The following is a 13,141-nucleotide window of genomic DNA, read 5'->3' as shown; positions in this document are numbered from 1 at the left end:
GAGTACATGTACTGTACTTTCCACCCCCAGGACTGACTGACTTCCCTGAATCCCCTCATAAATGTTGCCATACTCACACTCAAACTAAATAAAGAAATTAAGGATTTCATATATGTGAACCTGCAGCAAATTATTACTATACTCAAGGAGACTTGCTGAAGCTGTACGGGGTCATACAGTGCCTGTCAGTTAGAGGTAATCAGGCTTGATCCAAGGAAGAGAGAGCAGAAATAGCTCTAATTCCTCAAACCAAGTCTTCACTAGAATTAACACACACTCGTGGCAATATTAAGCTGTCCTTCAAACACAATTTTTTTTTTTTTAACACGTTGGCCGTCTCCCACCAAGGAAGGGTGACCTGAAAAAGAAACACTTACAATCATTCACGCTATCATTCTCTTACCAGAAGCATGCAGACTGACAAAAGAAAATATTATTTAAAACAGTTCAATAGTCCCTCCAAACAGTAAATTTCCCAAACCCTTCCTTCAGAGTGCAGGCAATGTACTTCCCACATCCAGGACTCAAGTCTGGCTAACCAGTTTCCCTGAATCCCTTCACAAAATATTACCTTGCTCACACTCCAACAGCTTGTCAGGTTCCAAAAATCAGGTCTCCACTCACTCCCATCTAACACTCACACATGCCTGCTGTATGTCCAGTTTTCATATTAATCTATAACTGCAGTAACTATTACAAAGGTAATATCGAATAACAGGTGAAACTACAACATATGGGAAAACTATTTATTGTGCAGTACTATACAGTATTATTTCATTCACAAGAAACTTACAGGTCTCATAAAGCTCCAAAAGAATGGGAGATAATCAGGCTTGATCCAAGGTAGGGCAGGACTGCCACAATTCTTTAGATCAAAAGCCCTTCGATGGTATCAAGACATTTGAACTCTCTCTTGCTTTGTGATTTCTAGCTCATAAATTATTTAACCCTAGGTAGTAGGATGGTAGACAGCAACTGCCAAGGGAGGTACAACCGTCTTGCCAAGTGAGTGTAAAAGGAAAGCCTGTAATTGCTTTACATGATGATTGGATTATTGGTGTCTTTTTTCTGTCTCATAAACATGCAAGATTTCAGGTATGTCTTGCTACTTCTACTTACATTCAGGTCACACTACACATTCATGTACAAGCATATATATACATATGCCCCTCTGGCTTTTCTTCTATTTTCTTACTAGTTCTTGTTCTTATTTATTTCCTCTTATCTCCATGGGAAAGTGGAACAGAATTCTTCCTCCGTAAGCCTTGCGTGTCATAAGAGGAAACCAACATGCTGGGAGCAAGGGGCTAGCATCCCCTTCTCCTGTATACATTACCTAAAGTTAAAAAGAGGAATTTGTTTTTCTTTTTGGGCCACCCTGCCTCAGTGGGATACAGCCAGTGTGTTGAAAGAAGAAATTACTTAACAATGGATAATGGATGTGGTTGACATACACTTCAAGGTAAGTGAAGCAGTTAATTACCAGTTTCATAAGTGTCAAGTCATTCATAATAATAAATAATACTCAGAAATTTTGTCTCTATGCTTCACCAGGGGCACAGTATAAAGATACTTGGTGGACAAAATCTTTATTATACAATGTTTTGCCCACATGGTGAGTTCACTATGTGGGCAAAATGCTGTCTAATCCTCCCTGCCTACACCCCACATGGGTGCCAATAATAAGTGGATGTAAAATGAAATGCAATCTAAGGTAACACTTTAGCAATCTCTAAAGAAAGTATTAAAGTAATAATGAGTTATTGATTAGATATTTTTAAATGGATGGACTGACATTTTTAACAATGGCCATTTGCAACTGAGGTAGGGCAACCCAAAAAAGAAGAAACACTTTCACCATCACTCACTCTATCACTGTCTTGCTAGAGGCATGCCAATACTACAGCTCAGATGTCCCTCCAAACTGCAAATATTCTCACTCCTCCTTCAGAGGGCAGGCACTGTACTTCCTACCTCCAGGACTCAAGTCCATCTAACTGTTTTCCCCTGAATACCTTAATGTTACCTTGCTTACACTCCAACAGCATGTCAAGTTATAAAAACCATTTGCCTCCACTCCTATCTAACATGCTCATATTACACTTGCTGGATATCCAAGCCCCTCACATACGAACCCTTCTTTACCTCCTCCCTCCAACCTCTTCTAGGACAACCACTACACCACCTTCCCTTCACTACAGATTTATACCCCCTCCAAGTCATCCTATTTGCTCCATCTTCTCTAAATGTCCATACCACCTCAATAACCTCCTCCTAATCTGCAAGCTATGAATTTTCTGCATAATAAACATAATAGACAAATGCCATACTATAATCATCACCAGAGCATAAAAACTAATTAACCAAATTGAAAATAGGATACAGTATATTTATCAGATGAAGCATAAAATACAAGTATAACAGACTGGACTACATGCAGTAATCTAAAAACGGAGAATTATCATGGAATATTCTTACAGCTCCAATCAGAAATAAGAAGCAGAAAGTTTGCCTTACATGAAAACTTAACACACAAGGATGATTTATAAATACAACATTAATAACTTACCAAATGGAGGAGACTAGGATGAATTTTATCCTTCACAGATGCCCACTCATGAGCAATAGCAAGTGCTAGTCCATAGTTTGGAACCTAAAGTAACAATTAAACATTAATAAATGCAACACATAACTCTTTGTCAAATTGGTATTTATTGTGTTATAAAAATTTTCATTTGAACTGCAGTTTATCTACCATGAAGGGAAGTACAGGTGCTCCTCGACTGACGATGGGGTTATGTCCCTATGAATACATCCTTAGTTGAAAATATACCAAGTTGAATATGAATATATGATAAATAAGTAAATAACTAGTGTTACTGATTAAGTGAATAAACAAATAATTACTGTAACTAAATACCAGTATTGAAAAGTAAATAAATGAATACAAGTTTATCCTATCAATAAATGTACAGTACTGAATAGTATAAATGTACATCACTATTGTACAATCATAAAGTGAAAATGCCACAAGTAAAACAATCGTAAAGCAAGGAGCATCTGTTGATGACTGGAATGTCTAGAAGCAACATGGTAAAAAAATAAGTCATGTGACAGGTAACAGATGTCAAAAATGAGGCATCTTACAGGCTTGTTGCTCACCTGGCAAGTTCCAGGAGAGATACAGTAGAGAAGCCTTGATTTAATAAGAGAAAAAGAGTATCCAGTAATGATGATTGTCCATTAAATCTAAATGATGAGATTGTTTTTCACTCATCATGACAATAACTGACAATTCTGGAAAAAATGGTCTTTGTCCATTGTTGCTGGACTTAGTCCAGACAATGAATTTTGTCTGCTAAACCCAAAATCCATTAAATAGAGGTCTATTAAACAGAGGTTTAACAAGAAATCAACAAAAATATAGTATGGATTGTGAGAGGGTAGTGGTAATAATTAATAATGCTTCAATCTCATTACTAAGAACATTTCTAACAAATGCTATCATTAATACAAAAACAACAATAAAAATAACAATAATACTGGGAGCTTATAATACTGTACTGTATAAGCATGTAAAAATCTCTAAATCAAATTTGAGATTGTTTACATAGAAAATTATTAGACATTCATTTGGCAATCGTGCTATCAAAGTCTAAGTGTACATTAAGTAATGCCTCACTAACTTGTAATACATTTCCGAGGGGAGTCTTTAATTTGCGATGATCGAGATTTACTTCATAAATGCTATCTGTTCCAGCGACTGTTACATTCCTGTAGAATCGTTTTCTTGCTGAAAAATCAACATCATATACTGTACTGCATAAACAAATTAAGTTTTTGTCTATTTATTATATTGTATACAGTCCACACACTGTACTCTATATACTATACAAATTTTATATATTTTACACAAACAAAGAAGATACAGGTCTCCTTTGCTTCATGAGGATTACCTTTGTGCAAATTCGCTATTATGTGATCTATTTCTATCAATAATTCTGTGTGTGATTTACAGTTGCCATATGTGATTGGCATAATTCATAAAACACATGGAAGATTCTTAATGGTGTACAGTGGTACCCCAAGTTTCGTACAGCTTCCAACTCGAACAATTATGTAAGTGCATTGTTCCTTATGGGAACAAATTCATTCAGTAACGGCACTCAAACAGCCTTCTGGAATGAATTACGGCTGAAACTCGAGGTACCACTGTACAGTGGACCCCCGGTATACGATATTAATCCGTTCGTGAGAGCTCATCGTATGCCAAAATTATCGGAAGGCGAATTAATTTTCCCCATAAGAAATAATGGAAATCAAATTAATCCGTGCAAGACACCCAAAAGTATGAAAAACAAATTTTACCATATGAAATATTAAGTTTAATGTACACAAACTGAAGAAGACATGCACAGTTTGTAGTACTCTACTAACAATAGAATACATGACACTTACCTTTAATGAAGATCTGGTGATGATTGATGGGATGGGAGGAGGGGAGTGTGTGGAAGTTATTGTTTAGAAGGGGAATCCCCTTCCATTAGGACTTGAGGTAGCAAGTCCTTTGCCAGGGTTACTTCCCTTCTTCTTTTAATGCCACTAGGACCAGCTTGAGAGTCACTGGACCTCTGTCGCACAACAAATCTGTCCATAGAGGTCTGTACCTCCCGTTCCTTTCAGATTTATTTAAAATGGGCCACAATATTGTCATTGTAATAGTCACGAACATGGCTTGCAATAGCTGTGTTAGGGTGATTACCATCCATAAAGGTTTGCAGTTCAACCCACTTGGCACACATTTCTTTAATTTTTGAAGTAGGCACAATGGATTCCACAACTGGATTAGGCTTCTCAGGGTTAGCCCCAAACCTTTCAAAATCTTTCGTAATTTCCATACTAATTCTCACCCTTTTTACCACAGGGTTGGCACTAGAAGCTTTCTTGGAGCCCATGGTGACTTATTTTGCAGAAACAAGCACCAAAAACACTGTGATAATATGGAATGTACCGAATTTATGCTTAGATGTGAGCACACTGGCTGGCTTGTAAACACTGGCACGCACGGGACAGTTCAGGCCACATGGACACATCCCGGACGAATCGCGTGTGGCGGGTTTTTTAACGAGTGGCGAGGCAAAATTTTTGTGTCAAAATATATCGTATACTGGATTTAACGTATACCGATGCCATCAAATGCCGGGGGTCCACTGTATTTGTAATTAAGTGTATATGGCTTAAATGGGCTTAGTACAGATGTCAATGGCCTGGAATACATCTACAGCAAAAAACAAGGGACACCTGTACTGGGTGCAAGCAAAAACATATGGAAGAATTATAATACAGTACTGTACTTGTTAGAGTAATATACAGCACATAATATACATACAGGGTGACCCAAAACAAGGAAATACATTCACCATCATTCATGTAATAGCTGTCTTGGTAAAAATACACAAACATCACAGTTAGGATGACCCTACAGACTACAACATCCCCAAGCCTTCTTCAGAGTGCAGGTACTGCACTTCCCAACCTACCCAGACTTAATCCTGGAAGTGGTAAGTACAGTGACTGCACCCTGAAGGAGGAGTAAGGTTGCTGCGTTTCAAAATGTCATTTAAAATGTGACGTCTGAACACTTCTGGGAAAACAAATGAATATAGGAGGGGCCCACTTTACAGTGTTTCACTTTACGGCATTTCGTTAATGCAGTGGTTTTCAATTATACCCATTTTTCACTTATTCAAACTTCCTACAATAAATATATTCACCACTCACTATAAGCTAAGGATAAAAATATTTTAAGATAAGTACAGTGGACCCCCGGTTTACGATATTATTTCATTCCAGAAGTATGTTCAGGTGCCAGTACTGACCGAATTTGTTCCCATAAGGAATATTGTGAATTAGATTAGTCCATTTCAGACCCCCAAACATACACATACAAATGTACTTACATAAATACACTTACATAATTGGTCGCACTGGGAGCTGATCATAAACCGGGGGTCCACTGTAATGTGTGCACTGTATATGCATTTTTTAGGCTTAGCTCCATTGCTCATAAATGACAGTGTAAACAAGTTAACAGGCTTTTATATGCATTTGAAAGTGAAAAAGGCTATGTTTCACTTTACAGCAATTTTCAGTTTACAAAGGTAGCACAGGACCTAACCTGCCGTGTAAGCAGGGCCCTCCTCTAAGTGGCAGTAACATACAGAATTTCCTTTGTTTATGGGTCACTGTGCCTCAGTGGCAGATGGCAAAGTTAACACAAAATAGCAAATATAGTTTAATGTAATGTATACAATATTTCTACTCACGCTCAGGTAAAAAGCGTCGAGAAATGGTTACTGGTAATGTTTGTTTTAAGAGATGGGGACCAACTGCCCATCTCATGCATCTCATCGTGCTTGCTGAAAATGTTGAAAAATATAGTTGTGAGGTGACAAAAATGGTGCTATCAGAAAGTAGCAATGTTTGAGTTATTGGGATGCATTTGTTAAGTAAATGATGTAAACTGTAATTATTACAACCTGTAATTATTAACAACCTAGGTAAGGCAACAAATCTTCTACTGACTGTCACGACTTAACCAGTCAGAGAAATAATTGGATGAACCATTGATATACACAATATAGAACTTAAAAGCCTGGAGTGCCAATGTCCACCCCAAGAGGCGACTGTTGGTTCCCTTAAAAGTTTCTAGGTATATCAAAGGATTGTGGTCAGTTTCTAAAATGAATTCTTTTCCCAGCAAATAAAATTTAAGTTTGGAGATACCCCACACAAGGGCTAAACATTCCTTTTCTATTGTGGAGTATCTCGTTTCTGCGGGAAGGAGTTTCCGGCTTAGGAAGCATACAGGGAAGGGAGTACCATCATGGTATTGTAGTAACACCGCACCTAAGCCAGTATTGGAGGCATCAGTTCTTAAGCAAAATGTTTTATTAATATCTGGAATCTTAAGTATAAGGTCTTTCGAAAAGATGCTTTTAATCTCATTAAACTTTTCCCGAGCTACGTCGGAAAGTTCAAGAGGTTCCTTCACAGACTTTTTAAGGAAGTCAGATAAGATGCCTGTAAGATCAGTAAGGTTCGGGATAAACCATGCATAAAAATTTACAGAACCAAGAAAGCTACGCATGAGCTTCTTGGTTTTGGGGAATTTAAATTCTAATAAAGCTTTGATCTTACTGGGGAGAGGCTGCAGAGAGTTATTAGAAAGTATCAGTCCAAGATATCTAATCTTGTTATACCCAAGGAAGCATTTCTTCGGCTTGGCAGTGAGGCCATGTGAACGTAACCTACGCAAAACTGATGTTAATGTTTGGATATGTTCGCCCCACGTGGATGTCATTACGTAAACGTTATCAAAATAAACTGAAACATTTGGCATATTACCCAAGACCTTTCTCATCAGTCTCACATAGGTAGCACAGGCAGTTACCAAACCGAAGGGCATAGTTCTATACTGCATCAGTCCTTGGTATGTAGGAAAAGCAGTGTACTGCTTAGAAGAAGGATCTAACATTACTTGATGATATGCCTGCGCAATATCAATCTCTGAAAAGAAGGAAGCGTCATAAAATTTGTGTAGATCGCTATCTATTAAGGGCATAGGCTCAGCATCCCACCGAGTTATAGCATTAAGGCCTCTGAAGTCAATAGCAAGTCTATATGAATTATCCTCCTTCTTAACCATGACTACTGGTGAACAATATGAAGATACTGAAGGTTTAATGATCTTTAGTTTTAATAATTTGTCTACCTCTCGGTCAAATGCATCCCTAAGGTGAACTGGAACTGGGTATAATTTTCGTTTGATAGGATTGTCTGTCACTAAGTCAATCTTATGGACTACCGTGGAGGTAACACCTGGAATATCAGTAAAGACGTCTGAAAAGTTACTCACACACTGAAGTAGTTCATGTCTCTTATGGTCATCCAAAGATTCATTAATATTAATGTTGGTTGCGTCCGAGTGGTCAAGAGTCACCAAGTTATGTAGTTCTTCATCATAGTCTAAGTTAGAGGTGTCAATTACACACACCTTACATTCTTCAGTTGTCTTATCAAGTTCGTGTGGAAAAACTAAGTCAAAGTTATTAATGCAGTTAACCGAATTTCTTCGGTAATATTTCTTAAGGATGTTGATATGATAAAGCTTAGGTTTCCCCTTGACTTCTATGAGGTAGTCAACTTTCCCGCAAATTTTTAATACTTCATATGGACCTTTCCATGCTACTAATAATTTATTTGACTTGATAGGCAAAAGTACAAGAACTTCATCCCCTACTTTAAAACTTCTCCTCTGACTTTTGGAATCAAAATATGTTTTGTACTGGTCCAATGACAAGCTTAAGTTTTTCGAAACTATGTCAGAGGTCTCCTCAAGTTTGGATCTAAGGTCAAGGAGAAACTGGTAAGAAGACTGAACCTCAGCATTTACCTCCTCATTAGTCCATAAGTCATGAAGGATGGACAATGGGCCTCTGGCCTGTCTACCATAGAGAAGTTCAAAAGGTGAAAACCCCAAAGAGTCACTGGGAACTTCCCTCATGGCAAACAAAGCACAGGGTAGGTAACGATGCCACTCCTTAGGTTTAAGGGAGCAAGGTTTCCTTAAAATGGACTTGAGAATCGAATGCTGGCATTCAATCCTCCCATTACAGCTGGGATGATAGGGTGTGGTGAAGAGAGGCTTCACTCCCAGAAGTTGGTATAGATGTTGCATTAAGTCAGATGTGAATTGTGTTCCACGGTCAGACAAAATTTCTCTAGGGATGCCCACTCTGGAGAAGATGGAAAAAAGGGCTTCAGCCCCCTCTGTGGAACGGCTTCAGGGAAACTCGAAGCATAATCAACTAATGTTAATATATATCTATGTCCCCCAGATGAAAGTGGAGATAAAGGACCAACGATGTCAATAGCTACTCTTTCGAAAGGTACCGTAAAGACTGGCATTTTGACCATAGGTACTCGCCTGGTACCTCGGGAGGATGACAGTTGGCAAACTTTACACGATCTACAATAGGTAGTGACATCTGAGGACATTTTTGGCCAAAAATAGGTTTCCCTAACTTTATTTAAGGTTTTACGATGCGAGAAATGTCCGGCCACTGGCAGGTCATGAGCCATTTTAAGAACAGTCTCTCTGCATTGACTTGGAACAACTAAGATGGAATAGTCTATCTCATCTGAATTTAATTTGAATACTGACTTGTACAAGATACCTTTTATATATTCAAATTTATATGAAAAGTTTTTCCTTTGGATAACTTGATTTTGTTTAGCAGCATTATGGCAATTCTGAAGAGAAGGGCAATTACGTAGTAAATTGACAAAGGAGTCCTTCGATATATCTAAAGGCTTAAAGTCAGGGAAAATCAAAGGATGGACAGTAGGAGAAGCCTGGGCTTTGGTCTGAGCCCTAGTCAAGACATTTATGGTATCAGAGGTGATATCTTCACTTTCATCTAACAGGTGAACCGGTGATCCTACTACCTCGCTTTCGAGAGTAGCATCACTGGTTTTTAATCCCACATGAATCTCGCGAGACATTGTCTCATCTGAACTTTCGAGGGGCTTCTCTGATTCTACAGGAAGAAGATCTGAAAAGCTTATGTCCACCTTTGGTGATGAAAGGTCAATCTCAGAAGGAAGAATGGCGCCTTTTACATTACCTATTAGTACGGAGCAAGAAGTGATGGGAGCTAGTACGGCTTCAGACCAACCTGTGAACCATTTAGACCTAATGTAACAATGGATGGTAGGAAAAGTGTCCGTACGGCCCAAGTAGTCTGAAAGTATAGCAGAGGAATGAGTTTCTTTAACCCTTTCAGGGTCCGTCCCGTAGATCTACGGCTGGTCGGTGAGTGTCCAAACCGTAGATCTACGCCAAAATTCTAGCGCCGTCAAATTTAGCGCGAAAGCGCTCATAGGCCTACATATGAGAGAATGGGTCTGCGCCGTGGGTGTGCGCCGTAAACAAAAAATCTAGGCGCCTGCATAGCATTGTGGGAACGCCGGCTCAGTCACCCTTGTTCACCATGTCTCGTCGCAAGTCAGCTCTCACTCCCCGGAAAATTGGGACTCTCCTCTTCCTGTCTGATAGTTCTGACACTGATGGAAGTGGAAATGAAGACGAATTCTACGGCTTTGATAAGTTAGTGACCGAAAATAATGACCAGGATATCGATAATAGTGCAGAAAACCCCGACGATCCTCGACCTTCTACCTCTGGTGTGGGCACTCGTGACTCACGGTCGGGTGTTCCTAAACGTAAGAGAAAACTAATATTTTCCCATGGCCTGGCCTCTGACTTCAGTAATGACGATGATTCTGACGTGGATTGTGATTTTATTGCGCTCGACGATCATTCGAGTAGTGATAGTGAGGAAACATATTCACCAGTGAAGCGTCGGTATGTTCGCCGCCGCATGCGCTCGGGTAGTGTACCCTATGCTGTGCCCAGGGGACGGAGTTCATCCCGGAGTACATCCCGGAGTACATCCCGTGGCCCTACACCCGTTTTAGGTAGTGATAGTGAGGATGATGTGGCTACACTTGGCATGGATGGGCCACAGACATCAGTGGATGGTGTTAGTGGGGCTGGTGGTGGTAGTGGCACCGCCATGCGTGACTGGCTGTGCCACGCGGGAACCCACGCTGCTGACTCGTCAGTTCAAGGACAAAGCGGAGCGTCACCCACCAGCCCGCCACAACCACCCGTACAACCAGCCTATGATGTCCAGTATCCACCAGCAAACCATATCTGGGATTGGCAGCAAAATCCCAATTTTGTTCCCAGCCCTCACCACTTTGATGACTCGCAAAGTGGAATTCTACCTACCTGTCCCCTTGGAACCACGGCCAATGAACTGGAATTCTTTGAATTATTCTTTGACCAGCCATTGATGGAAATTATTGTCAGGGAAAGTAATAAGTATTTTCAGTACACCATGGCAAATACGATCTTATCACCACAATCAAGACTACACAGGTGGAAAGAGACGACTGTTGCAGAAATGTATTTGCTTTTTGCAACAATAATGCTTATGCCTCACGTCTATAAGCATAATATAAAAGCATACTGGTCCACAGATCGGCTAATTTGTACCCCATCCTTCAGTGAAATAATACCAGTGAACAGGTTTATCTTACTGTTACGTATGTTGCACTTCTCTGACAAAACCAGGCCTGACAGAAGTGACAGGTTATACAAGATTAGAAATGTTTTCATGTATCTCAAACAAAAGTTCAGGATATACTTTTATCCATTCAAGAATCTTGTAATTGACGAGTCTTTGATTTTGTTCAAAGGTAGACTGTCATTCAAGCAGTATATACCGAGCAAGAGGAACCGCTTTGGTATAAAATTGTTTGTACTCTGTGATTGTGACAGTGGCCTGGTGTTGGATATTGTTGTATACACGGGTAGTAAAACACTGAAAGATACCAAGATGTTATTGGGTATATCAGGTGACGTAGTGAGAAACATGATGGCACCTTATCTTGGTAAGGGCCATACATTATATACCGATAACTGGTACACAAGCCCATTACTCAGTGATTTCATGCGAGTGAACAAGACAGATGTGTGTGGCACAGTGCGTTCTAATCGTAAACATATGCCCAGGCTCAATGCAGGTGTTCGTGGTGATGACGTGCAGGTGTTTACTGCCAATGACATCATGGCATTACGGTGGCATGACAAACGAGATGTCACATTGTTGACAACCATTCACCGTAATGAAATGCAGGACAGTGGCAAAGTTGATCGAGTGACTAATGAACGTATTCGAAAACCAGTGACAGTGATTGATTATACACAAAACATGCGCTTGGTTGACAAGTGTGACATGCAGATTGGTTTTGTTGACTGTGTTCGTAAGAGTTACAAGTGGTACATGAAACTTTTCTTCCATCTCATGGACATTTCAATGCTGAATGCATATAATATGTACCAAATAAAGACTGGTAACAGACCACCGTATGGTGAATTTTGTTTGTCTGTTGTCAGACAACTCATAATGAAGTACCAGGTAACAACACCTGCAATACAACATGGTCCTCGAATTCATCACAATATACCCAAGCGTTTGAGAAGAGAAGGTGATCATTTCATAATACAGCTTCCTTCAACTCAAAAGAAATTTGCTCAGAAGAGATGCATTGTCTGTGCACAAACAAAACGACGGCAACAAAGACGCAAAGACACTCGGTTTATGTGTGAGGAATGTAAGGTGCCTCTGTGCATGGTGCCTTGTTTCAAGGAGTTCCACAAGCTCCAGCAGTTCTAAAACCATGTCCAGTGATTGTAAATATGTAAATATATGATAGAACATTAGTATTATACAATATTTGTGCATGTTTATTGTAATAAACAACAGTGGTAAACAATAATATGATAATAACTTTAGTGCGGTTATTGTGTTCAATACAGTGAGTTTATATATATACATTATATACAGTATTGGTCTCTCAGGCCCCAAATGTTAGTAGGAATAGAAAAAAATTGGAAAAGAAAAGAAAAAACAACTAAAACAACAAAATAATATAATACGCGTATGTGGAATTCGTCGATGTTGCCGCCACCACATCATTTTCTACAAACTTCTTGGCACTGTATCTCGGTAAGTACTGATCAGATTCTATTTTTTTTTGTTTTATTACCTTCACAAAAATATGCTCTTTAATTCTGTAAGAAAAAATAATTTTTTTTTTTTTTCAAAATTTCTTGGACACTGGTGCGTGACTTCAGATTTTGGCCTTGGACCCTGAAAGGGTTAAGGTTAGGGAACAGCTTATCAGAAATGACTATACATGTGCATGCATCCAGTGTCTCATAAAATGGTAGATACATTAAGTCCATTAACTGTTCCTGAACAGAAGGGTGCTTGGTCATTACAGTCTTTAAAACATCTTCCAACTTTTTGGACCTTCTTAGAAGGACAATCTGGACGTTTATGTCCCTTAACACCACACAAATGACAAACAGGAATAAAAGAAGTCATTTTACTTTCCACTAGAGGCTTTGATTTCTTAAGGTCTGATGAACCCTTGCCCTTAGGGTTCGATCCCTTTAGGTCTTTATAGGAATTGTGAGCCTCAGCATACAGGTCAGCAGCCTCAG

The 13,141-nt window shown here is 39.3% G+C and overlaps 1 protein-coding gene across 4 annotated transcripts in view; it reads right to left on the bottom strand.

Moving 5' to 3' along the window:
- The window catches only part of l(2)k14505 (ATP synthase mitochondrial F1 complex assembly factor 2 homolog l(2)k14505), a 108,718-nt gene that overhangs the window by 82,341 nt on the left and 13,236 nt on the right, over window positions 1-13,141 (bottom strand). For all 4 annotated transcript variants that reach the window (XM_070102282.1, XM_070102283.1, XM_070102281.1 and 1 more), the window contains exons 2-4: window positions 6,327-6,419; window positions 3,687-3,793; window positions 2,570-2,653 (exon numbers count right to left, since the gene is read on the bottom strand). In XM_070102282.1, the coding sequence (XP_069958383.1) occupies window positions 2,570-2,653; window positions 3,687-3,793; window positions 6,327-6,411 (276 nt within the window). In that variant the 5' untranslated portion in view covers window positions 6,412-6,419. The remainder of the gene's footprint in view (window positions 1-2,569; window positions 2,654-3,686; window positions 3,794-6,326; window positions 6,420-13,141) is intronic.

This window comes from Cherax quadricarinatus, chromosome 81, assembly GCF_038502225.1.
Source record: "Cherax quadricarinatus isolate ZL_2023a chromosome 81, ASM3850222v1, whole genome shotgun sequence".
NCBI lineage: Eukaryota > Metazoa > Arthropoda > Malacostraca > Decapoda > Parastacidae > Cherax > Cherax quadricarinatus.
The sequence above is the reverse complement of the archived record's forward strand: the minus strand, read 5'-3'. Positions and strand labels throughout refer to the sequence as shown.